The sequence below is a fragment of the Neltuma alba genome, unplaced genomic scaffold (assembly GCF_004799145.2).
Source record: "Neltuma alba isolate B1F8T4 unplaced genomic scaffold, ASM479914v2 tig00011507_pilon, whole genome shotgun sequence".
Lineage (NCBI taxonomy): Eukaryota > Viridiplantae > Streptophyta > Magnoliopsida > Fabales > Fabaceae > Neltuma > Neltuma alba.
Window position 1 is genome coordinate 17,722 of NW_021636175.1, and position 26,906 is coordinate 44,627.

Consider the following 26,906-nt stretch of genomic DNA (forward strand, 5'->3'; position numbering starts at 1 on the left):
ATGGCTATGTTATATATACTTGACACTCCCACAGGCTTGAGCAAGTATGTTTTTCATGCCAAGCTTGGAAATGGGATCATGAAAGCGTGTAGGATGGGGTGATCTGGTGAATACTTTAGCCAATTGGTCTCCTGACTTGACAGGAAGAAGGTGTATGGTTTTAGTTACTAACTGACAGTTAAGCTCAATATATGCCTGGTCCTTTCATGAAATGTTGGATTTGTTGTGATCTGGGTAGCAGATTGATTGTCACGAGATAGAGGAGCTGCAGCCAAATGTGAGACATCAAAATCAATCAAGAGATAAAGCAACCACTGAATTTCACAAGTTGTCAAAGCCAGAGCACGGTACTTTGCTTCAGATGAAGACTGAGATACTGTTGTCTGCTTTTTGGCCTTCCACTAAATAAGAGAATATAATAACTTTATAGAACAATATAATTTATCTAACAGAATGGCTATGTTATACTTGACATCCGTCTTTACATAAGTTATTTTAAAAAGAAAATTAATATTTAATTTTCATGTTTATTATTTTTCCTTTTTTATTTATTTTTTGAATATATTACATGCATTTATTTTTTATGCATATTTAACATAACTACCTTACAAATTTTGGTATCCGAATTGACATTAATTAATTAAAAGGCCATTTGGTTGCTGAAAAGAATGAATGAAATTGAAATGGATTAAAATAATAAAAGTAAAAATAAAAATTTTATTTTAACATAATGAGTCCGTTGCATATTCATCTTAAATTTTGATATCCTTGAATTTAGAGAGAGACTAATATCTTTAGAAAATAGTCCCTGCACAGAGAAATTAAAGTTGATTGGGATCTCTTGGAAGGATACACGTCGAGGTTTTGATCTTGTGACTTACGCATGGCAGGCTGTAGTAGGTCATAATAAGCTTTCATTAGTTTTGACCTTATATTTAGAGCTTTGTGATCTTCTTGTCTTCACATGCACAAATGCTTGCGGAAGTGGTACTAATTTTTTTTTTAAAGAACTTTTTTTGGTGAAGTTTTAATGTTTTCTCAAATCGTTATCTGGCGATCAATTTTCAACGTATAACGCGAGGCACCACCCTTGACCTTTTCTTGTTTCTAAAAAATTATTATTATTATTATTATTATTACTATTATTACTACTACTCTTACTATATGTTTGTTTGTTAATACCCTTGGCCTTTTCTTTATGAACGCATCTATTAGAACTTTATCTTACATCTTAATTATAAACGAAGGTGACATATATAGCGGAAACATCTTTTATTTTATGAGTAAAATACTCTTACTACTCTTCTAGTTTGCATCAATTATACAAACCTTCTTTTTATTTTATAAATATACAGTTTAATTCAATAAGTTAACATCGTTAAGAAGATTCTAATGACATTATTTTTAACTGAAATTTGTATTAAAATAAATTTTTATTTTTAAATGATAACTTCCATAAGAAACTCGTATTTTAGTTGGTGACTTGGTGTCATCCTATGTAGCATTTCTAAGTGTATTTATTAAGAAATAAGAGATATTTGTTTGAGAGTTAAATTTGGTCCTAAATATAAAACTTCAATTTATCTAGTTTCTCATGTTTATCATTTTTTACTAAAATAATTTGCCCAACTTATAATCTAATGTTACATAAATGTATTTTTCTAAGGAGATGTCACATTATATTTGTTATATGATTAATTAATTTATTTGACCTTTTCAATCTACCAAAATTTACTACGTATCTGTAACGAAGGAAGTTTTCTCAATTATGATTATGCTTCTAAACCTTCAACAGCAAATATAAATACACGCAGATTCAGGTCATCTCATTACCCCATATCTTGGCCCTTAGTTCAACATGGGATCTATCCATCAGATTAATGTTTTGAGCTTACTGGTCTGATTTTGTTCATTGCTTAGTGTGAGAAGCCAATCCCACGGGGACCTAACCCTAGGTTTCCCTGAACTCCCACTAAACACCTCCAATTTCAGACACCACAAGCCTTATAAGTTATAACTTACCCGTAAGCTCGAGGTACAGCTTCCATGGCGGAGTACACAAATTTTGGGTATATTCTACTGACAAACCTCTCAGCAAAAATAGCCCCACCAACCCTCGATCTGAAATTCGAATCCACGTAAGCCTCTTGTGTGTATGTGTGTGTCATTGTGCTTGTGTTTTGTGTGAAAAATTAAAGAATTTAATGTGACGTCTCGTGTTCTCTTTTTCAGGGTTATGATTATTCTTCACGGGTGTGGCAATTTGAAGGGCATGGATACGTACCTAGTGGTACTTCAGGGTTTTGCATTATGCAAGTGTTCGGGGCACATCGTAAACGTGCGACGACTTTGATGATTTTAACGTTTGATGGTTCTCTTACTTATTATAGGAGGCCTGTTCTAGTTCCATATATATGGGACAGGTGGTTCCAGTTAAATGTGATCCATGACGTGGAAGCTTCGACAGTGAAGATTTATATAGATAGAGTTCTGGTTTATGAATCTCCTGGGCAAGGAGGAACCTCCCATTACTTCAAATTTGGAGTTTATTCTCAGGATGACTCTTCTTCCTACATGGAATCTCATTGGAAGGGAATTAGAGTTCTTCACAAACCTCACTGATGTTTCACCTACTTGGGATATTTATGTGTGATTTGTTCTGATGAATAAAACGTGTTGGAGATATGATATACTAGCTTCTATTCTTAATATATTTTAACTACGAACTAAATCTTATATTAAAAATTAAGTAATTAATATCACAATTAGTTGCCTTAATCATTTTAAGGCTTTATATAAAGAGGGTCTTAGTTTATGGATTATTTATATGTATGAGGAGTTTGTTGGAGTGTTACTTCCTCACCGTGTCACCCACATAGGCTTGGGGTTTGTTCATCACTGTCAAGAGCTGTTTATTATGAGTTGTTATGTATGAGCTTAGTGCTCTTTCATGATTAAAAGATATGATTTCTTCATTATTTTATTCTTGTTATAATTATCTGCATTATTATTCAATCCTATTAACAAAAAGCTGCTTCTTATTTTTGTGTGTGTGTGTGTATTGGTTCCGTTTGGTACTTGGTAGTTTTTTTTTTTTAACTGAAAAATTCGTAGTATATATAGGTGGCTAAATATAGGGAAAGTAAGTTATCAGTTATTGTATTATCTTTTTTTTTTGCCAACATATTAATGACCGCATTTGATGAATAATTTAAAAGTTGTTTGGAATAAAATGTTGCGTAGGGAATGAGAACTGAGAAAAAGATATAGAATAAATGGAGAAGATAACATAACGTTGGGTAGGGATATTGGAAATAGGAAAAAAAAGAAAAACAAGAAGATAAACTTCAACAAAAGTACATTGACTAAAAATAGATAATAAAATGTTGCGTAATGCCAAGGAGGCGTGAACCGTGAAACCAGGGAGGAAAGCTGAACATTGAAAAATATAAAATAACACATCAAATGGCCCATGCAGGTCTCGAACCTGCGACCTTCGCGTTATTAGCACGACGCTCTAACCAACTGAGCTAATAGGCCAGTTGTCAAGTGACCTTAGCTAATAATTAAATATTCTATAGTGGCATATAACAGTATAGTTTCCCCCTGATGAAGACACCGCGCTCGCAGCGAAGGTGAACAGCGTAACCGTGCAATATGATGTATCAGAACCTGTGTAATTAGATGCCTCGCTAGTTCCAGAACTCCATTATCACTATTCAATCAATAATGATGCATTTAGTTTATACTACCTCCGGTCCTAATTATAAGAGCCAGTTGACTAATTTGAGGAGATTAATAAAATAAGTTGAGTTAGTTATTTGTTCTAAATAAGTGTTGTCTTTCCTAAAATATCCTTACTAATCAAGTGTATTAATTAAAACTATCATTATTAGAAGTGCTATTTTGGAAAAAAAATGTATAAATATGAGAGACAAAGTGGATTGGGGTCTTATATTTATGACCAAAATAAAAGTCAAATAGGGTCTTATATTAAGGACCGGAAGTAGTATCAGTTTTATATTAATATATTTCTTCAACCATCAGAAATGAAGAATATATTCACACATACACCGACATATATAATATTATTATTAGCTTCCCTCTGCAAAATCTAGAATATATTACGCATTTTGGATTTTTATTTCCTTATATTAATCGTAACACTACTGAATGTCTGAAACAGCGCTTGCTTAGAAATATTTTATTCAAAATATGTGTTAACTCTGGTACCATGATATAAATATATACATATATATAATGACCAAATATAATAGAAACCAATTGTGTTGTTTTGTCTGATATTGGATCTCCTCGATATGATGGTCGTCATGAAAGTCTTCACGTGTACGTGAGACTAACATAAAACTGGCGAGCATTTGTCTTTAAAATAGTCAAATTCTTGAAAAGGAGCCCACACGGGAGAGCTTGCTTAATTTGATTGAAGATGTCCCAGTTAGTTGAGCTTTTGTTTATTTTTACGATGTTTTGGAGTCCAGTCAAAGTCGTTTGATTGGGATGCCAATTAAATTGAACAGTTATATGTGTGTTATATATTTCTTTTGTCCTATTTATAAGGTATTTTTAATATGTTTTACATTGATCAAGGAAAATTTTAAAATGTATTAACTCTCTATTAAAATATAGTAATTTTTTAACTTTACCCATATTTAATATATACATCTTTAAAAAAAAAAACTATTTACACTATAATAAATGAAAAACAAAATAACACCTTCATACTAAAAATTTAATAAAGTGACTTATAAATAGAATCAAAAAAAACTTTTTCTCTCTGTCCTGTAAATAGGACCAGAGTACATTACTACGAACGTACTGTGTTTAATTAATTAATTTGACTGGTCAAAGTAAACGTCCAGATTCTCCTTCGTCACGTATGATAAAAGTACTTTGAAAATGAACTAACGTATCAACTAGGATTAAATTTCTGTCTAAGGATCTCAAACTCTAATTCTGATGTATTTGAAATTTCTCTCTGATAAAGTATAATTAATTAAGCCACCTCTCTTTAACCATGAGCTTAATCGCTTAAAAACTCCTCCTCAAGATAAATGAGCAAAGAACGAAAGATGCATTGGGTATACACTAATTAAGTAGTTCCAACCAAATTCTCTTATTAATAGAAAGATGGGAAGGAATAAATAAAAGGTTAATATAATCTTTGGTCCATTAAGTTTGTCCTTATTTTGGTTTTAATCTCTCAAATTTCAAATCACATGTTTTGGTCCCTCAAGTTTCAAACTATAGATTTTAGTCCCTCACGGGGTAAAATGGTTTAAGTTTTTATTAGATTATAGGGATTAATGTTTTAGATGAAATTTTTATTAGATTATAAGGACCCATGTTTTAAATGAAAATATATTTTAAATGAAAAAAAACTAAAGGGACCAAAACCTATAGTTTGAAACTTGAAGGACCGAGATCAATTTGAGAGACTAAAGATTATATTAATTCATAAATAGATAGATAAAAACAATTATTTCAATCTTCTCAGAACTTGATAAAAACCGTAAATCATATATATATAGAAATAATGAAGACATAGTCTATATGGACTTTTTCGCAGTCCTGTTGGGGTTCATTATATATATATCCACACCACAAGACAACAAAACATGTATGCTTTGATTATTTCAATTCATGGCTGAATAGGGGTCAGCTTGAAAAGGCAAGATGCCCAAGAAATTAAAGACTTGTATTCGCATTCATAATATGAATCAATTCTATTCAATAAATTAAATAGCCAGTATTTAATTATTTGTTAATGTGGCAAAGTATCCATGCTGGGTCAATAAATATTAATCCAATTCATAACGAATTGTCTCATAATCAAGTCTCACGTTCAAATCAATATTTGCTAATTAATGGAATCAGTCACTCTATAAACGAGTTATTGAGATTTTATATTAATTACACAATATTTTTTTTTTCACATTGCATTAGATATAAAAAAAATTCATGAATAGCACAATGTCTAATGTATATTATTAGTGGACAATCTTGATTGTGTGAAACCCTTGCAATTAATTAATTAATTAAGCTCCATATTTTCATATAAAAAGGATTATTTAGTAAACTTAACAGTGAGTAGGTTAATTTTATATGCCGACCAAAAAAAAAGTAGGTTAATTTTATATATTATCTAGGATTTATGCACACATATACACCTAAAGCATTATTCCGAAATCCATACAGTAATTCTTTTTTCCTATTTCATTTCTCTTTGACTAATTAGAATTTGCCGAGGCTAAGTAAAACTTTAATTATTATTAATGATTCTTGGAGCACGTTTTGCCATGTTCAGCGAACCAACGTCGCACTTTCTCATTATTAGCCATTTCCGAAATAACGCGTTCGTACCCTCAAGAACACGCTCCCCCACACCCACCCACACATATATATAATACATACACACACGTACACGCACACACAATATATATACACCACCAAAATTTCTCAGTGCTAATTATTACCAAGCAAAACACAGATTAATGGCAATGGCAGAAGCGTCTGCTTCATGCAAAAGCAAAACCCAGAAAGGTTTTACAGTGAGAAACGACGTCGCAGCGGCCGATCGTCGGCAGCACCGTGACGAAGACGACGACCACCACCAGAAGAAGAAGAGGGAGAGGGAGAGAATCGCAGACGAAGAAGAAGAGGTGGACGAAAGTGGAAGCTTGAGCGATGCTGCGACTTGTGCGAAAATTCATGAGATTTTCGGGAATGACGAGGTTGTCGTTGTTCGGCGCATGAAGGAGCAGAAGAAATATCGATCGCTTGAGAGTATTTACAAAACCACCATGCCTGTTGTTGTTGAAGCTGATAAAAACAGAATCATCAAGGCCAACTTCTGAACTAAAACCTCATGTAATTTTCTCTTTATCTTCTTTCTATCCATTATATTTTGATTATGATATAAGCCTAATTAGCAGGCTAAATTAATATCCAATTGACTTATTATTGTTACTTCAGCCCAAGCTAGATTTTGGTGTGTAAATCAGCAAGCTTCTATTACAATCTCACTTTCTGCAGGATTCATTTGAACAAATCCCATCCCAGTTTAGATTTACAATACTGATGTCCATTATTTTTGTTCTTAAGAACCCATGGATTTTCTTGCTTACAAATAACGAATAGTACAACTCAAACTTATGTTTCATGTAAAGTACTATCAACGTAACGCACAATGTAATAATGCAGTCAAAGAAATATAAGTTGAGTTGTTTGTCAAAATGGGACAGGCAACCCTTGCTTATTGATCGAATCAAATTGTTGTGAAAATAAAAATGCTAAGTTTTGCTTAGTTCAGAATTTATTATTCAACCGTAGCCAAATTGGTGTATAATCGACTGTAATTATTTGATATTTTGTATGAAAAATTATATAAAAATAAAAATACTAAGCTTTGTTGATTGTTGTTATTTTTGACTTGTTTTCACTTATAATACATTTAACTATTTCTGTTGAGTTGGTTTTAAAATATTATAGAACAGATCAACATTTAAGTCACCATTTATCAATCGAACCAACGAGCTCAATGATGATTGAGTTTTATCGCCCAAGATGTTATTTATGCACATAATACTCCCTCTAATCCAAACTATAAGAAATAAATAAAAATTATATTTTGATCTTAAATATTATATTTCAATTCACTTTATCTTTCAAATTTATAATTATTTTTTTTCAAATTATCATTATTGATTACACAAATTAAAAGAATTTTCGTCAAAGTTAATTCTAATACACATGATTAAAACAAGTATTTTATAGAGAAAATGGCATGTATTTCTCAGAAATAATATACTTAACTAATTTTTTTTAATATTCATAAATTAATTATTTAATTCTTGTACTAAGAGAAAAAGAAACAAAAGGTTTTGACAAAGAAAGAGTAATCTGGAGAGCCTATAAAACGACATGGTGAGCTAAGATTTCAAGGTGAATGTTTGAATTTATTGAATTCACCTTCCAACAAATTGGGGTAATTTACGACTGAACTTTCTCTGCTGCTTTGCATATTCTTTGGATGGAAGTGAGACTGAGTTGAGAGGATCGAGACAAAGACATTGGCCTTACCTTATACTTTTACATTCCACAGGGGCAAGTCAGGTCACCTTATTCAAATGAAAGTATGTGGTGGAAATTGGAGACCCATAAAACCAAGCAAAAATGACTTGTTTATATTTGCAAAAGCTTCTTTTGGTCTTCTGAAAAACGAGAGTATTTTCCCATCAACGTTAATCCAATAAAAAACGCGTTTGCGAAGTGAAACCTCTCACAAACCTTGTTCATTGACCATGGCATCTGGTTTGGCTCCCCAAGTTGAACGTGATTTTCTGCTCTCGAACTTGGACTTGGGAAGGATGAACGGAACGCTGATCCAAAAATGCTCTTTTGAGCCTGCATCTATTGGCGGCAGGTTAATATTTTTTTTAATGTTTACAAGATTTCATTTCTAGTTTTACCTTTCATTCAGCAACTGAACTTGCTTAGCTGGAATGGCTTTCAAGTTAGAAGCACACCAAAGACTCCATAACGATTATTCAAAGTTGATCAAAACTATCAATCCTATGCTATGGGTACAGACTACACTTTGTAAATGCAACATCCACTTATGTAAAAATTGAAAGAATTCACTAACATAATTCCTCCTATTAAAAAAGAAATTGTACACTTTCCATCTTCTAACACAAAGTAAATAAGCCTAACCTGCAAACTACTGAAAATTGGGACAAAATTTATAACTTAGTGATTACAAAAGAGAAGGTAAGGGGGGAAAAAAATTACTTGGGCAAAACTGCAAAGGACCAGGCTCTAACACTAGACCCCAAATAAATACCAAAATATCAGCAAATCTCACAAGGAACTAGGCAGAAGAAAACCAACTTCCAACTGAAAATATACACGATAATAAGCAGCCCACATGATCATGCAGCAGCACCACGACCTGCTCCATCTAATCTATTATTACGACCACGTCCACGGCCCCTTCCCCTTCCACGGCCACGCCCTGCAAAACCACCAGCAATAAGAATTACCACTGTGCACACTAAGTCCCTATGAGAGTACGAGGACAAGAAATGTCATTTTTATGTGATAAGAAAGAATAGAATATGAAAATGGAAAAAGCTTGTGGAATAAGATCAGAAAAATTTTGGTCCTTTTCATCAGAAGCTTGACGTCAGAGATGCCTCTGTAAAGCAAACAGAACCATAATTTACATGACATTGACTTAATACGAACACATCCATTCATCATGACATTGACTTGCAACAATAACAACCGTTTGTTATCCCAGAATCCACCTCGCATAAACAATTTTTTTGGCTGAAAACAAAATTATATTGATAATACAATAAAATTGCAATCTAGGCACAACATATATCTTCCATGTGTCGGAGACTCGACACCATCAATATGTAAGCTTACCACGTGGTGCGGGTGGTGCATCGTATTCAGCATAATCATAGTACCCAACAGATGGGCCCCCATAGCCACGTCCTCTCCCACGACCCCTAGCACGGCCACGGCCTCTGCCACCATAACCTCCACCATAGCTTCTCCCACCATCCCATCCATCTCCATAATATTCTATGCCTCCATTGTAATGTCCTAAGTACATGAAACATAATCACTCTAGCGAGCAATTTAAGCTAACTCCAACAAACAAAACAAATGAATCAAGCTAAAACCAACAATAATAAGATCAACAAGAGAGTTTCTATAATTCTAGGCTACAGCCATAAGCCAACTACAGTTAAAGTGGTTGGTAATACCTCTACCCCTGCCCCTTCCACGACTCCGACCCCGACCCCTTCCTCTACCCATTGGTGCGCTTTCTGCATGAGATCAAATTTAAGTAACTCATGGCATAGTATCCAAATAAGCATTCTACGTTTTAAGCAAAACAGCTATCAATTCACCTCCTTCCTCTTCATATTCATTTAAAGGTTTTACTTGATCAGCTGGAAGCGGAGGCTGGTATCTGCATGAGAGGGGATCCTTAAAATGTTAGGAAAAGGTCACAAAAACAGTACTCATGTAAGAAGCACGGAAGACCTTACATGATGCTGCATAACCAGAAAGAATGCAAGAAAACCCGGAGATACGACGATATGAAAAATCCCCATGCAAAATGCCTTTGTTTGAATCCCTAATTAATATCTAAGTTACCTCAAGCAACTAATTACAAAACCTAAATGATAATGCCATAATCCAATATATAAACAAAATAAGAAACCATCCTTCTCATCCAATAGGATAAGTCTTCTGTCATCACAGATTAACAGAAGGACAAATGGATTGCGAGCTAGCATCTTCCAAAATATTTTCTCATAGGAGATGATAAAAATTAAAGATCAAACGATGACCATCACTAATTTTTATTCATGCACAAAAGACGAATGACAATCCAGCAGGGGAATCAATAAAACAGAAAGCAGCATTGTAAAGTGACAATGAGCAAACATCAAAAACCAGAACACTGCAAAATGTTTGGAATTGAAGTGTTTTATTTCTACAAGAAACATAGAGACAGAGGACATTGTAAAATGACAAAGAACAAACACCAAAGACCAGAACACTGCCAAATGTTTGGAATTGAGGCGTTTTATCTCTACAAGAAAATTAGAACCAGAGGACATTGAGAAAATATAAATGGGCGGGTCAGTATTATCAGACATTCTTTTGCTGTTTCTTAAAATCAATATCTAGGACATCGCATCTACTCCCCAACACAGGACTAGAAAGACAGAAAAAATTAATGGTCAATTAAGAATCTCACTTGTAATAATTATAGAATAACACACGCCTCCAATATTTAAAACTTAACATAAAATCAAGGGGACAATCAGCCATTTCTGAAAATACAATACAGAAGGTTCTATAAATTTTAGAAAAGGACCTTATTAAAATTGGAGATCTGATGAATTCTGAAAAAAAATAAGTCCATGAACTTATTTGAACTAGGGTAAATTATTTTAGTCAACCATATTTTCAAAAGGGATCTCCAATCCCAAACATGCCAAACCATTAAAGCAGTCATATTATATCGGACATCCATAGTAAGATATGGCTAACACATTGGAGCATCAAACATCACTAACTCAGAAACAAAGTAGTGGCGCAGCAGTTGCTGTTTGTTCAATACTTTTTTCTGGAAAAATTAACTCAACACAACAGGATGGACTATTGTGCATATATGCTCCAACTATTTTAATGACAGAAGAATTAAACAATAAAAATTATATTGCAAGCTCACGAAGCAAAGCAACAATTACAACATCCATCACTAGATGTCAGAAGCAGCCAAAAAGATATTTTACATATAAGCTCAAGCCATCATCATGATTCCTAACTGAAATTAACACAGATGATCTTAACTTATGATGTATTGCCTACAGCTTTGAAACATTTAAGCCATTATAAATTATCCATACAAAAGAGCATCTAACAGTAATTTTAGTCGTATCAGAGGATATTAAACAATTTCTTACCCAGAGGAGGAGGTGTCCAGCTGCTTCTTTGACAAAGTAATTGTGATCATAGAAACATGGCGAATAGTCTCCAAACTGTGGGATAAAGGGAAATCAGAAGGGTCACTACTCTCTACCCAAAAATAAAAAAAATCATTTGATAAGGGAGGGACAAAAAACAATTCCATACGGAAGTAAGCCTTCTTCAAGAGGCTCCCACATGTCTGTGATGTCAGTTGAACCAATTGCATTATTTTGGTGTAGACCCACAATCCTTCGCTGAAACAAGGAAACAGATTACTCTCCAAGCAAGAGAAACTGATTAACATAGCACCATGCAGTAACATAAATATAGAGACGCCTGCCGTCCCACCTTGATCAGTTCAGCGATCATAACAGTCTTATTGATAGCCCTGCCCATTGCTTTTAGAACAATTTCATCAGATCCTTTTTCCTGCAGAAAATTCAAGAGGAGTAAAATGGAGAAGATAACATAATAGCTAAATCAGCCCAATCTTTTTTATTTTTGGCCGCCCCGGGGTGGGGGGGTGCAACTACCCGCAAAGGAAATAAAACTGCGGGGGATAAGTTTTCTAGAGACTAAAATAAATCAAATATAATAAATATATTTGATCTCTCTCTCCAAAGCATAAATATGGCACATAAAACTATCGGTATCTTAAAACCCAGACACTAGAAAAGTTCTTCTTCCCCAAGAAAAAACCATTGACCTTAAAGTTAGCTCTTTGGATGCGGATAAAGGAAATACCTGTAGGAGAGTGGTAGCATAAGTAATATAGTTTCTCATCCTGCCTTGAGTTGTAATGCGTATCTCATTCTCGTTTATAGGAGTCTCAGCCCTGGGCTTCTCGACCCTCTGATATCTATCCATCTGTTCCCCAGCGCCAAAAACACAAACAGCAAAATCGCTAGTTTCAGAAATGAGGTGTTAAACAACGTTCTAGAATCTCCAAATACGAACAAAATTAAAGCATGCCTTCTAGGATTTACAAGTTATTCTTACCGTTTTTGTGCGCGCAGGTTGGAAGCGAACGCTTGAAGATTCGACCACAGGAGACGACAGTACCACTCACTCCTTCGATCCTTGTGAGATTCACTGTGGATTTGAAATTAGACTCCGAAAGCTTCGTCCCACACCAATGGAGTAGGGCTATGAGATCGCTGTCTTATCGCCGAGGTGGCCGCCAAGCAAAACCAAGAAATGGGCCTAATGGACCTAACCCACACATTTGGGCTACTTTTGATTGCCCAACTTTATTATGTTTAAATTAATTGTACTTCCAAAAAATTCGAATGTTCTATCATCTATGCATATAAAAGCAAATTTGTAGCTGGTGGAAAAAACAAAAAACAAAAAACAAATTTGCAAATCCACTCGAGAGTGATGGGGGAAAAAAAACCCACTCGAAAGAGGTATCCGTATATAACAACACTTCAAACAAAATTACCTCTAATAAAAATACAAAAAATTAAATTTGTAATATATTTCAAGAAAATAAAATCGAATTTACAAAACAAATCTCTACCCACTTTTATTTGAGTTTTTCCAATGAAATTAAAACAAATGATTCCTACCCATTGTTTTCCATATAATTAATTACATTAACATATTTTAAAAATATAATGTTGCACTGTTTTGATTTAATTAAAAAAAATCCATTTGCAACAGCTAATTACCCTCGCGACAACCCCACACGCCATGTTTAGATGAGATCCTGAACTCAACATTGATATATTTGTGGGTGTACATATGTTTAAATTGCATTAATTAAAAAATTCATTAAATATATAACTTTAACTACTCGATATTTTTTCAAACTTAAATCCTTTTATAAAGAATATAGATTTGGACTCACGGTTGCATTGCCCTTTTAAGTTCGGACCTAGAGTTACCTTGTGAAATGATGATAATATACAATATCATCTATGAGTAATAACCATGTCCAAAACAAGAACAACAACTTGAATATTTGTAAATAACAATTTAGCTTACACTTTGGGTTTAAATAAACAACAAAATTTTTAGCAAATAACAATTTGAATTTATGTAAATAACAACTTGGTTATATATAAATAATTAAGATTTACAGAAATAATAACTTAGGTAAAAGGCAGCTTGAAGTAGATGAAAATTTAGGTATTAGTAAATAACAACTTAACTAGTTGCCTGTAAATAACAACTTAATTTTGGGCAAGTAACGATTTGGGTTTTGATGAATAACAAAATGCGCTCCACTAAATAACAATACAGGCATCTATAAGTACCAAGTTGAATTTACCATGGTAACATTTGAGTTTTCTGTAAATAACACCATTAGGAAGGAAAACAAACTTAATTATAAGTGACACTTTGAATAACTCGGGCTTTCATAAATAACATTGATGACAACTTAGTTATATGTAAATAATAATTAAATTTTTATCTGCAAAAAATCAAATCGATGGAAAGAGATTTTGCGAACAATTCAAAAATTCAAAAAAACATTATCATACGACCTACAAGGAGATCCTTATAAGCCCAAATGGCATAACAATCCATTGGTATTGGGCATTTGGAATACAAAAAGCAATTGATCATCACCTTCTTGGGATAAGGATTCAACCTACTACAGGTCCATGATTCACCTTTGATGATGTTTCTCCAGAAAAATGAAGAGACAGACTCCATGAGTTTGTTATCAACTAAATTGTTATTTCCAGGAACTTCAATTATTGAGCACAAATTATTCACGCGCCCAAGTCAAGATAACTTAAAATTAGAACTCGTACTAGAAACCTTAAAAGCTGTGATTTTGACCCACCACTGAACATCCCATGATACAGTTCATATTTACCGCGTTCTCTCACTCAACCTATACCTAATTTTCCAGAAGTATAAATAAAATGAAGAGGAGCACGATAGTGTAATTACAGAAACGGGCTATACCAAAACGATTCTTAATATCACCGGTAGATAACACAATGGATTCTTGGCCAATAGAAATCACAATTTGCTACATCGAATACAATTCATGAGTCAGTCTACCAAAACTATAACTCAATTTGTGAGCACTCGTTGAAGTACTAAAATGTTGAGCACTTCTTCAAGCTTCTCCTTTAAACTTCGCTTCATATGCCTGAGGTTGCTGGAAATGACACAATACCAAGATTTTTAAGACTCGTCTATATTTTTATCCATCTATGAAATGATCAGCAACACATGATGAAAACAAAGACACCCAACAAAGGGGCATATCAATTCAAGCATGGATTATGCCCCCAGAATAAACCAAAAGCATGGATTATGCCCCCAGAATAAACCAAGTTATAGCTGGCTTACTGCTAGTCAGAACCTGCTTCGATTGACCAGTGATGCTTTATTATTTATCATCTATACTTCGCAGGAATAGAAAATTTTCAGCATTAGAAAAATTCAGTTCTGTCCCCCAACTTCCCTATCTTTTCCTTTGTTTCTCCCTCTTTCTTTTTCTTCTCCCCATTCTAGTTATTGTTCTACATCACAACAGTTCTAAAATGCCAAGCAAGAAAACCAAATAAAGGCAGTATGGTATTACCATGAACAGCGCTGAAATCAACCTGCGGGCAAACCATCTCATGTGCATTGCCTGTTGAGCAGCACTAGCTGCTTGCACTGTTTCAAACCGTAGATACACAAAACCTGCACTATTTCTGCATGAAAGATGGACCAATTAATGAGTTGCGCACAATTTGCATTTGCCATTCAAAATAGAAGAACAAAATAGATTCATGCGGATGACTACCATGCATTCAGATACTTACTTGTCAACATAAATATGCTTAACCCGACCAAATTTAGAACATTCTTCTGCTACATCCTCCTTAATATCCTCATCAAAATCTGGTTCCGTCTGTTTATAAAAATAGATCAGTATTAGCAAGCAAAAGCAACATTATTGCACAACTGAAACGGCATATCATGAAAAAGCAAACCTCAGTAGTTGGATCAAACATATTCTTCAGCAGCAAACACTCACTGGGGGTTCCAACTGGCTCTGCTCCTGGGGTAGGCATAATGGCTGTTGGAAGAGCTGATGCAGGTACTATACCCGGACCCCCAACTGGCAAACTAACAGCCTGCTGCGCAGGGGCTGAGCCATTCACAAGAGGCACACCACCCATAGACCCTGCAATGCTGCAGCATTTCATATTTGTTAAATTGATAAAGAAGATGACCAGATAGAAATGCATAGTCGCATGCATATATATGTAGGTATAGACAAACCTTGTAGCAATACCAGAGCGATCCAACTTTGCCATAAGCATCGCTCTTGATTGAGCATTCAATGACTGCATATAAAAAGCATAATATATCAGTCAATTACTTTTTCCCCCCATAAAAAAGGCCACTGTTAAATGAACACCAAAGGAGGAAAAGAAGAAACAGGACAATGGGCTCCTACTCATGGCCCGAACTTAAAGATAAGGCATAAAAGGAAATCTGACAGGTAACCAGACCAGGAAGAGGGAATGCTGGAAGTAACGCTAGCTATGTCAAACCTAAGCCTAATGAACATGGAGAGAAGGGGAAAATACAACACTAATTTGTTAAAACATTCTTAGCACTCGTCTAATATATTCAATTACGGAGGACAGCAAAGAAAAATATTGTGCGATTTTAACACCAAAAAATAAGGCATCAATTCTGGAAAACACCAAAACTTCATTAAACTTGTCAGAAATACGGCAACCGTCATGGCAATCTGCCCACATTTAATTCAAATCTTCAAATAATCGTAGCCACTCAAGTAATATCAAAACACAATCCCACCCAGCCAAGCAGCATCAAGAAGATACTAACATTTTCAGTTTCTCAGTATTAACTAAGACTGCAATATTTTTTGGCAAGATTCCAATTATATTCCTCCAGTGTGAAGCAATTCTGCAGTACTTCATACAATTAAGTTTAAACTTACCAATCCACCCTCATCATCATCCAAATCTGCAGATTTTGCAGTTGTATCTTGGCCTCCAACATGATCTGTCACTGATGAAACCTGTGCATGAAAGACATAATCAAACAAGACCTAGCAAAATGATCATCAACACATAAGAACACACACAAGAGGGATAAGGATTGTCACCTTGATAGTCCTGCCAGCAATCTCTAATTTGCCATTTAAACTCTGAGCTGCCTTGGCATGTTCGAGATTAGCAAACTGTCCAAATAAATGAAATGGATAAATAACACTACTATATCCACAAAGTCAATTTTAGTAATCTGTCAAAGTTGATAACTAACTTGCACAAAGCCAAAACCCTTGCAATGCCCTGTCTCCATGTCAAGGGGTAGCTGAACAAGCTCCACTGGACCAAACGGCTCAAAAATCTAAACCAGCAAAGAAACAACAAAAGTTAATGAGTGATAAATCAAGATTCCACTTCTTAAAAAGCTACTTAACATATCATTGTTGATGCACTGTTCCAGTTTCAAGAAAACTAATTCATTGGTTATGACGGGATGTGAACTTTGTTATGTTAAAAATAGTTCAATAAACATCAGTCCTCTCTACTCCTTACCCACAGTAAGAGAATTCATGTCAAATACATCTCATTGCTCCTCCCTAAGTCAATGTACAGAAAAAATGATGAAAAAAACCGATTACCTCTCTCAGCTGAGCCTCAGTCATGTTAAAGTGAAGGTTCCCCACATACAGTTTCCTATCCACTGCTCCATATGGTCCTGCTACCCCTGCAGCTCCACTGGTAGTATTAGACTGAACAAGATTTTTTTCAGCCTCTGAAGGTTTAACCATTACAGGTTGTCCAAGAAGCAGTTGGCCAGAAAGAGCAATTGCCATTGGCACTGACATCACATCATAAAATTCAATGTACCTGCATTCTCACCACGAACTTACATTACCTTACATACCATTACCATTCAAAAAGTTGAAATTAAGACTTACAATGCATAAAGCAGAGAGATGTAGAGAAACATGAACTCTAGTGCAGTAGTTCTAACTGAGTTTCTTTTGTTTATCTGACTCATGCAAAGAAAGTATTGGTCAGTGAGATAACAGAAGTTAAAAAACCTAGAGCATAAATTACAATGACATTAAAGTAATTCAATTATGTCATATCATGAGATTGGTGACACCATCAATAACCATAGACCTAGAAAGTCCTAGGTAGCAAGTCGTCTCCACTTGATTATGCTGACGTGCAGATCAAATCCCAAAAAAAGGCTCCCTATTGAGAAGCAGTTGGCCTCGTATGACAAATTAATGGTCCACTAATTCCAAGAGATAAACCAAGGCAACATCACAAAATCCCCACATACATCATCTAGAAACCTACCATCAGTCGCACATCCAACAATAAATCAGCAAAAAATAAACATAGGAATTCCTCCAATATGAGATTTATCATCAACTTTATTAAAATCCCACCCTATAATTTGCACAGATGGCCTTCAAATCATAAGAGACGCAAAATAATGAGAAGGCTCATCAGTATAAGATTGATATCCTCATTGCATGGCAGACATAGAGGACAAAAATTGGGAAAGGAAAAAAAGGGTCATGTTACTACCTTGAGCACGCAGCATGAATTGACTAAACATGAGAGCAAGGTATTCCCATCATCCCTCATCATATCGCAATGCTAGTTCATTTAAGAATACAGTTAAATATGATTCTTCACATTTGATATCCTGATACCATAATATCACATACATATAGACTAAATCTATTAATTAGATGGCACATACCCAACTCCTTTAGACCGCCTTGAATTCCTATCCATAATCAAACGGACATCCCTCACCTGAAAATGAAAACATTAGAACAGAATATAACCTAAGAATTATCAAACAACAGAGGTGCACATAAAAAATTCACCCATTACTTCTTCACATACGGTATGCTCAGTAACATACATAATTTCTTTTGTTTCTAAGTGCCACACAATCCGGTACCTTAAGCCACATTGGACTTTGACTAATCTCGATTCAAGCCAACTCAATCGGCAAAAATAGAATGTTGAGACTCAAGGAAAGTCATCATACCACTAGAAACTGAAGGCGAAGGAAAACTAAATGCAACAGCAACCAAATTCGGCTAAGTAATTTATATTTAAAACACTTTAACACCATCTCAAACGCTATGATGTTCATACCCTCAATCATCAATTAAAACCAACAGACCTAAATTGGGAAATCAGACGCAACAATAGTTTTAATAGCAAGTTAGCAACAATAGGATTCCCAGTGAAGTGATTAACACAACACAACAGAATGTCATGAAAGTATGCATTACGAAAAAATAAATCTAACCTTGCCAGCTTTCGAGAAGAATTCATAAACATCTCTCTCAGTTGCTTTTAGAGGCATCTATGATTATCATAAGGGAAACATCAGTCATGTATATCAAGGATCTTAAAAAAACCTGCGTAGGCCAAAATTTAACCATAATAAGAGAGAATGCAAACCCCGCAACCTGGTATGCAAAAACAGTTCTCTGGTCCCTTTCTGGATCTGCCTCAGGTTCCACAGCGTCTTTCTTATCCCTAAATCTCCTGCAATATAAATAAAATTTAGTGTATACAACAAATTATATAGAAAAAAATGAGCCTCGCCAGAGACGATGTTTATATAGGACAAGGATATTATAAAGTTGAAATTCTAAATCACATATACTAGAGTTCAAGATGGCACTTAATCTGAGAGGTTATAACATCTCAATGACTCAAACATTCAAGTTCAAAACAGAACTCAAACAAATAACTGCATACCAATCAGAGCTATCGACCAAGAATTTTTGTGAGAAAATTTATTCAGAGTTGTTCATGTTGAAATCCTGTCCTATTATTCAAAATAAAACTCAATGATGAAGATCAAACTAAAAAAATCCTAGTTATTGATCGAACAATAAGTTCATATCAGGAAATTTCAACACAAATGTGTAAGTCTCAAACAGACAAGAAAGATAGAGTCGCCAACACTTACCCAAGAAATGTCATGGATGAGATAATATACATCATCCTCAAGTAATAGGGTGCACGTTTCAATTTCACGCATGCAAAGCGATCTGATTTACGAAGTTTTGATGCTAAGATAATTCAGATTTAAAAACAAAAAAGGAAAAAAAAAAAACAGAGGCGCCCTTTAAGGTGCTTCTTCCAACCAGATAGAGAGAACATTTACCCCGTCCTTGGATAAGGAAAAAAGTGGAAAGAATGGCAACAAAGTGCAAACAACATATGTTAATTGGAAAAAAATCGGATGTTATCAACAGCACAAACATAAGATAAACAAAATTGCTCAACAATAACTTCAAAATCCCAGTACTTGAGGGTCAAGCTTACAAAATGCATTACCTAATAGAATATGACCATTTCAATCTGAATGATATATATCTGAAGGGGACAAGGGGAACTACAATAGAGTAAAACCAAAACTCAAAGAGTCTGCAGCGCCACTTTAACTGCTAGCCAAAATCTAAAATCTAAAATTATAAACTATGAAAAAACATGGATGGCGGGGAGGGTGAACAAACTCATTGCCTTGATTAGCCAATAGCCTTCAGAATTTAGTCAAGGCACTGCAGGTAAAAGGATGCATCCATTCATTCGTTCAAAATAAGAAATTCAGGACGAGTTAATTTAGCCTAATCAATCCCTCGAGTGGTTTACAAAGTGAAGTCATCACAGATGCAGGGAAAAAATAGCTATGTTAAACAAAACAGAGGCTGAACTACTTGTTGAGCTGTCTGAAACAATTCGAGAAGTAGTTGTTTACAGTTCGCGTCATCAACTAATGGGGCTCATCAGATGGATGGCAAGGAACACAAATGACTCGTATGGACTTTCGACCAAGAATAAAGTAGCAAGAAGAACAAAATTCACCAACAAGATGAAGCAATAAAGACCATTACCGGCTATCTCTAGCCTCCAATTCTCGTTCTCTTTCTCTGTCTCGGTCGGAACGACTTTTGCTTCTCCTGGACCTCTCTCTCTCCTCCCTCTCCCTCTCCCTTTCCTTCTCCCTCTCTCTCTCCCTTCTCTCCCGTTCTTTTTCCCTCTCCTTGTCCCTCTCTCTTCTCTCCCTCTCCCTCTCTTTATCCCTTCTCTCTCTTTCCCTCTCCTTGTCTCTCTCCTTCTCCCTATCTCTCTCCCTACTACTCCTCCTCTCTCGCTCCCTGTCACCGTCCCTCTCTCTGTCTCTGCTACTCCTACGCCGTTCCTTTTCTCGACTAGAGCGTTCTCTGTCGCGGTCCTCACGATCTTTCCTCGACCCATTCTCGTCGTCGCCCCTGGACCTCTTGCTCTTCTTGTCTTCACCGTCAACATCATCGTCGACGTCACGCTTCCTGTAAGCCCTCTCGCTCTTATCGTTTTTCTCCTTGCTCTTCGTCAAATCCTGATCTCCCTGCTCCTCCACTGTCTTCTCCAAGTAATCGTACTCGTCAAAGTCCATAATTTGTTCGAGTTCGCAATCTCAAGCTCACCCCTTGTTTGAGGAGAAGACGAAGACAGTGTGGGCTTCAGAAATCGGGAATTCTAGGGTTTTGGGGGTTTTCTCGGATAGAACGTAATTAAGGGTTTGATACTTCAACTGGATACATCCGTCCGTCTAGTCTAGAAGATCCGTCGCCTCGGACGCATAGATGTGTTTTTGGAGCAAATGTTAAGAGCCTAAACAAGACCACTAAAACGAGGAGGGGCGAAAAACTCTTTCGTGCTCATTTATTTTTAAAAAAGAAAAAAAAATTTTAAAAATCTGACTCAAAGGCCCAACATACCCCCAATCATAACACTGGTTCGACTTTTCTTGCCAGGGCCGAGTCTGTTTTGGTCCAAAGTCCAAACAACTCTTGGGAAAAAAGAACAAACTAAGATTGGCCCATATCTAGCTAGACAACAAAGATGAGCAGGACAACAAAGATGAGCAGGATGAAACTCTCTCACACACGCGCGCGCACGCTAGGTGCGAAATAGAATTTAAAACTTTTTGACAATAAAGTATAAATCATAAGCAACTCTAAATATAAAAAATAACGAACACCAAAAGCTCAATTAAAGAAGTAAAACGGATTAGCTCAAAAATATAAAGAGGTAAAAAAAAGATGCAAATTATGATTTATCCTAATTCAGCCTTTTCACAAATCCACGTCTGATCTTCAGACCACCTCTAAGACTTTCAATCCACTGTATCCCTCAAGTTTTAACACGAGTACTTGAGAACCATTATAACCGCTTCAAAACCGAAGGCAATACCTATTCACTAGAGGCAATCTTTATCCCTTACAATTTGTAATGTAACAACCTCTTTGATAAATACATTAAGGTGTACTGATCTCCTCTCCTATAAGTGATTAAACACTTAAACACATTTAGAAACTCTTTTCTCACTCATAAATACATGTGCACAATTTCTACAGCACAGTAAGGGAGTTTTGTTTTGGAGCTATTCAGCATGTTGGCACTTTAAAGCACTGACTCTCTCTCTTTTGGTTTTGACTGCTCTTCTATTTATAGATAATATGTTGTAAATAATATGTGTGGGTGTGTTAAAGGAAGAGTCCCACATCGTTTGGGATTGTGGGGATCTAAGTAGTAATTGATCTTGGACTACAACGGGCCATCGGAGACAAATCTAGCAATTTTCCCTCAACTTTTGTGCACGAGCCAAACACGGTACTAGGCATTTTTATAAGAAATATTTGTCTAATTAATATGTTTTCAACATCTGTAACTGAAGGTTTTTAAATAGTCATCGAACTAGTTAATCATTAATTAAAATTGCTCATTTAAATGTGTTCATGACTATTTATTGACGAGTTAATTATCTAATGGTATTGTGATCCGCAACCTATAAAAAGGGTATGAAACCAAAGTTCAAAGTGTACCACCGTGCTCTGAGCTTTCATGCAACTCTCTTACCTCATCTAGTGTTATGCCTTGCTGAGTTCTTTTATCTTGCGCTATTCTACTCACCTTATTCTTATAGGAAGAATTCATTAAATCCTAGCCACTTCTTACTTTGCTGGTAATTACGAAATAACTCTTAAAGCCAGTGTCCATAGGACACGACTTGGATTTATCATTTCTCTGCAAGTGTTACCATCAACAAGATTTGTATAGCATTATAAAGGAGTTGGAATATCCGTCGAATTTTTAAAGAATCTAGGTGCTGTCGCCAACATAATGTGGGGCAAATGACCATTGAGCTTTTTTTTTTTTTTGGCTGAGCTTTTCTTCTTGTTGTTGAAAATATGACCATTGTAGTTATCTGTCTGAAACTTTTGATAAAAAGAACATTATATATCAGTTGAGCTCCAATATTTGTCTAATCTCCTACGAAATATGTCATTATAATATACTTTTAATGATGTTTGCCATGTATAGGAGAAGTTTTGGCTTGATTTCCAACTCATAAGCATATGCTTAAATAATTAGGATGAACTTCTGAAGCTTCTGACTTGGATGAGATTAGAGTTAGACTTGACTGGGAGTAAATCGTTAGTATTTTTAGTTAGCTTAAAATGATTATAATATAAAGAGTGCTTATCGACTCAAATTAGATTGGACTCATTTTTTTACCTGTACTAAATTTGGAGTATATGCAAATTTGATATTTAAAATAGTCTAGCACAATGGTCAACTTTGGGTTAGTCACGACTTCTTCAATCCAACTCCAAATTTGACAAATGGCTTATCTTTGAAAAGCTCCTTAAGTCTACTTTTCAATGCAACATGAATCATTCTGAAGTTCATTATAGTCTTAGAAATATGGTTAATATACTTTCTGAAGATCAGGATCAAGGTGTGAAATCCAAATACTATGTTTCAAAAAGCATATCTCCTTCATATAATACTATTTGAGGGTGGTTCTCGTGTCCATGAACTACTACTTCCGGTCTTAATTAAAAGAGCTAGTTGACTAATTTGAGGAGATTAAGGAAATAAATTTAGTTAGTTATTTATGATGAATAAGTGTTATCTTTCCTAAAATATCCTTACTAATCAAGTGTATTGGCTAAAACTATCATTATTAGAAGGACTTCCTTCGAAAAAATATATAAATATGAGAGACAAGATAGATTAGAATCTTATATTTAGGACCAAAATCAAAGTTAAACAAGGTCTTATATTAAGGATCAGAGGTAGTACATTATGAGTCTAGTTTCATATGAATCAAGTTTATCCACAAACGATTTTTTTGTTTTATGAGGTGTTTCAGAAATACCCAACACATATGAAAGTTGAAAACCATAGTAGAATAGAGAGGCACTTTAGCTTCCAAAACTCGAGTCCTAATACTCTCATTTGATCTTGCAAGTTCTTTCTTCAATCTCTCTTCTTCTTCTTCTTCTTGATCATTCTCCATAACCCAACATGATAGTCTCTAAAGTTCAATATGATAGCTCTTTTCTTTTACTAACCAAACTACACAAGATAATCACATTAAATATAATGAGATATATATATACTATTCAAACTTTTTTCCAATATTTCACATCATTAAAACTATCATATTTAACACTCTTGAGAAAGTTTTCCACTTTAAAATTTATGTTGCCCAATTCAATGAACAAAATCTCAGTAATATTCTAAAAAGGAAAGGAGAGATCATGGAACACCTTGAAGGCATTGACAAGGCAAAGCGTGCTAATGATAAAAATAGATTGAAAAGACTTAAATATTCTCTATAGAATAACTATAATCATAGTATTAAAAGCTAGTTAGTTAAATTATGTGAACTAATCCCTTAACTAATCTAGTTTAAAGTTTCAAACAGGTCAATTGAATTAGATTTATTTTTCCCTCTTATTGAGTCTGAAATGACATCGTTTTAAGTTTTAAAAAAAATACTTCATCATATTTGTATTTTAGTAACTCTATTTTGTTAGATTATATGTTGAATATACGATTTTTTTTTGTGAATTAATACTCTTTTAAGGTTATGTGAATATTTTCATATGTTTTAATTAAATTATATCAATTTAAGCATGATTGGATTAATTCTAATTCAATTACTGTTAGACCCTTAACCTTTAAATCATCGTCTTGATAAGTTAAATTACCAATTCTATTTTCAATTCATTAATTAGAATAAACTTGTTGCTCGATGGAGTTGATTTGGTTGCAAAAAGCTACCCAAAATTAGCTTCAATTTATAGATAAAAACACAATGTCTTCACTCACTAACCATTATTTGAGGAAATAAAGTTTTGAAGCTCTTTTTAAATGATCAAGACATGGCTTTTAACTTCTTTAGCCTGTTTGGTATGATGGAATTAGGCACATAGAGATGGAAATAGAATCTAATTACATGCTTTGAGCATTTTTGGCAGCATGGAATATGGAAAAATTCCATTTCCATATCCCTCAAAAGTGATGGAAATGGTTTCCCTGCTGTGACCTAAAGATTTCCAGTTTCATGTCCCTATTCTCATAAGAATTTAGGATGGACTGAGAGTCAGGTAGTGTAGCAAAAATGTAGATAAAACAACTTTTAAAGTGAAACCTGGGGAAGGACTTGACCGTCATTTTGAAAAAAATTTGTCAAGGAAGGATAGAATTGAAAATTATGCTTGAAAATTCTAAAAATTCTCAAAAATTCAAGAAAAATAGAATAAAGGGTTGAGGATAATGTTTGAGGCTTAAAAGATGAAAATAACATGAAAAATATTTATTTTGGAATTTTTTGTAATTTCAAGAAATTTTAGCTAATTAAGAAAAAATTAGTCAAATTGAATTATTTAAAATATTTAGATGCCTCAATAATTCATGAAAAAATGAGAAAATTTATTTAAAAATTTATTATGAATTTTAAAATTATTTTTGGCCTCTGAAAATTATAGAGGTTAGCTTTAAAATATTTAAAGCTAAATTATATTAGTAAAAAGCTGATTTCAGGAAAAATTTAATTGAAGGAGTTATTGGTCAAATAAAATCTGATAAAATTAGCAAAACCTCTTCTCATTAAAAGGAAGCTATTAGCATAGAGAAATGAATTTTTAGAAGCACTGGATTTAACAGGATTCAAGAAAAATTCAACCGACATTATGAGATTATACAGTGTGATAGTCTTATACTTGGTGGGTCAAATTTTTTTCCAATTCTTCTACATCAAAATGTTTCCAAATGAGGGGAGAGAGGATATGAATGGAATAATATACATTGTTAAAGGTTAAGCTTGGAAGAATGAAATTGTTGAATAAAAAATGGTTATTTTTCCGCATGTGTGATAGATGGTATATGAGGTGTCCTATGAGGTGGCTTGGGAATTAAATGAGGAGGACACTTAAAGGGCTAAGGTGGCGTGATCTTGAGACAAGAAGGAGCAAGATGTGTACAAGTGTGTTAAGGTAAAAGTTAATGGTGATTTTGGAAGATTACCATAAGGTAAACTAGCTTGTATTATAAATACTCCACTCCCTCCTTCATGGCCAAAGTTTTGGCAAGTTCAAGAGTGAAAGGAGAGGAGAATATTTCAGCCAAGGTAGGAAGAAGGAGGAAGAGATGTTCAAACAAAACCTAGGTCAAATCAAGTGTTAAACCAAGGTCAGAGCTTGGATTTTCCTTTAGTTTGTGCCGTTCTATGGTTTGAAATATCATTTTGATGGAAGTTAAAGGTTAGAAACCCTAAGGTTTGGTGCTGTTCAATTTGGTTTATGATGAGATATGAATGATTTAAAGTTTGTATATAGATTAAGGGCTAGAGAATCGTTGGAAAATAGTGTTTAAACTTTATCCATGGAAGAATTTTAAGTTGTGAAACTTATGTTATGTTTCAGCCAGACCTAGTTCATTGAGCTAGGATTCAATTTTTGTTATTTTGATACTTCCAGTGAGTTTAGAAGATGAAATTATGTAGGGATATAAAAAGAACATTTGTTTGGAAGCATTAAAATTGAAAATGAGATTTTTGACTTTGTAAGGGTACCTCTCATCCAAGTATGTTTATGGGGGAAGGAATTGAATTTTGATAAGTCTAAGTCTATATATAGATTCTACATGAAAAATCATGTAGGAAAAGCATGTGGAAGTTAAGTTAAGGAAGATGATACTAAACCCTAAAATAAAGGTTAGAGGGTTAGGATTTTAGGTTAAAGTATTTAATAGAATTATTAAGTTGATTGGAATGCCACTATTGTTTACTTGATAGGCATTGACACTGAACAAGAAAGAGCTCAAGAACAAGAGGAAGGAATCAAGGAATCAAATTTGTCAAGAGGTAGCAAGAACTTAATATTTTAGTATTGAATTACATTGGTTATTTATGTTATGTGTATGTGCCATGATGTGGTTGAGTTATAAATGTTGGACTGTGTTTAATGATGTTATATGTGCTCTTTTTCAATGGCATGTTGATGGCATGTTAACGGCATAATAATGTGTAAGTTAAATGCTTGCAATGAAATG

At 34.4% G+C, this 26,906-nt stretch overlaps 2 protein-coding genes, 1 non-coding gene and 1 pseudogene across 4 annotated transcripts; 1 reads left to right on the forward strand and 3 right to left on the reverse strand.

The window, feature by feature from the left end:
- LOC114714471 (citrate-binding protein-like) lies at positions 1–2,622 on the forward strand (annotated as a pseudogene).
- An 844-nt stretch (positions 2,623–3,466) lies between these two features.
- TRNAI-AAU (transfer RNA isoleucine (anticodon AAU)) lies at positions 3,467–3,540 on the reverse strand. The gene has a single exon. It is a non-coding gene; the product is annotated as a tRNA-Ile (tRNA).
- Positions 3,541–8,565: 5,025 nt separating this feature from the next.
- Positions 8,566–12,658, reverse strand: LOC114714476 (ribonuclease P protein subunit p25-like protein). 2 transcript variants are annotated; one of them, XM_028899216.1, is made up of 9 exons: positions 12,523–12,658; positions 12,268–12,390; positions 11,872–11,952; positions 11,689–11,777; positions 11,520–11,594; positions 9,948–10,009; positions 9,801–9,863; positions 9,454–9,636; positions 8,566–9,034 (listed from the first exon to the last, which is right to left on the reverse strand). In XM_028899216.1, the coding sequence occupies exons 2-9, from the start codon at positions 12,388–12,390 to the stop codon at positions 8,952–8,954; spliced, it is 759 nt and encodes a 252-aa protein (XP_028755049.1). In that variant the 5' UTR covers positions 12,523–12,658; the 3' UTR covers positions 8,566–8,951. The 2 variants fall into 2 exon arrangements, with proteins under 2 accessions (XP_028755049.1, XP_028755050.1); XM_028899217.1 differs by having other exon boundaries at positions 12,268–12,427.
- A 1,634-nt stretch (positions 12,659–14,292) lies between these two features.
- LOC114714474 (RNA-binding protein 39) lies at positions 14,293–21,103 on the reverse strand. Its single transcript, XM_028899215.1, has 13 exons — positions 20,411–21,103; positions 18,974–19,052; positions 18,811–18,867; positions 18,247–18,302; positions 17,144–17,372; positions 16,780–16,866; positions 16,622–16,696; positions 16,454–16,534; positions 15,763–15,827; positions 15,471–15,672; positions 15,300–15,388; positions 15,074–15,188; positions 14,293–14,644 (listed from the first exon to the last, which is right to left on the reverse strand). Exons 1-13 carry the CDS (start codon positions 20,950–20,952, stop codon positions 14,603–14,605), a joined length of 1,719 nt encoding a protein of 572 aa, XP_028755048.1. The 5' UTR covers positions 20,953–21,103; the 3' UTR covers positions 14,293–14,602.
- Between the last annotated feature and the right edge of the window lie 5,803 nt (positions 21,104–26,906).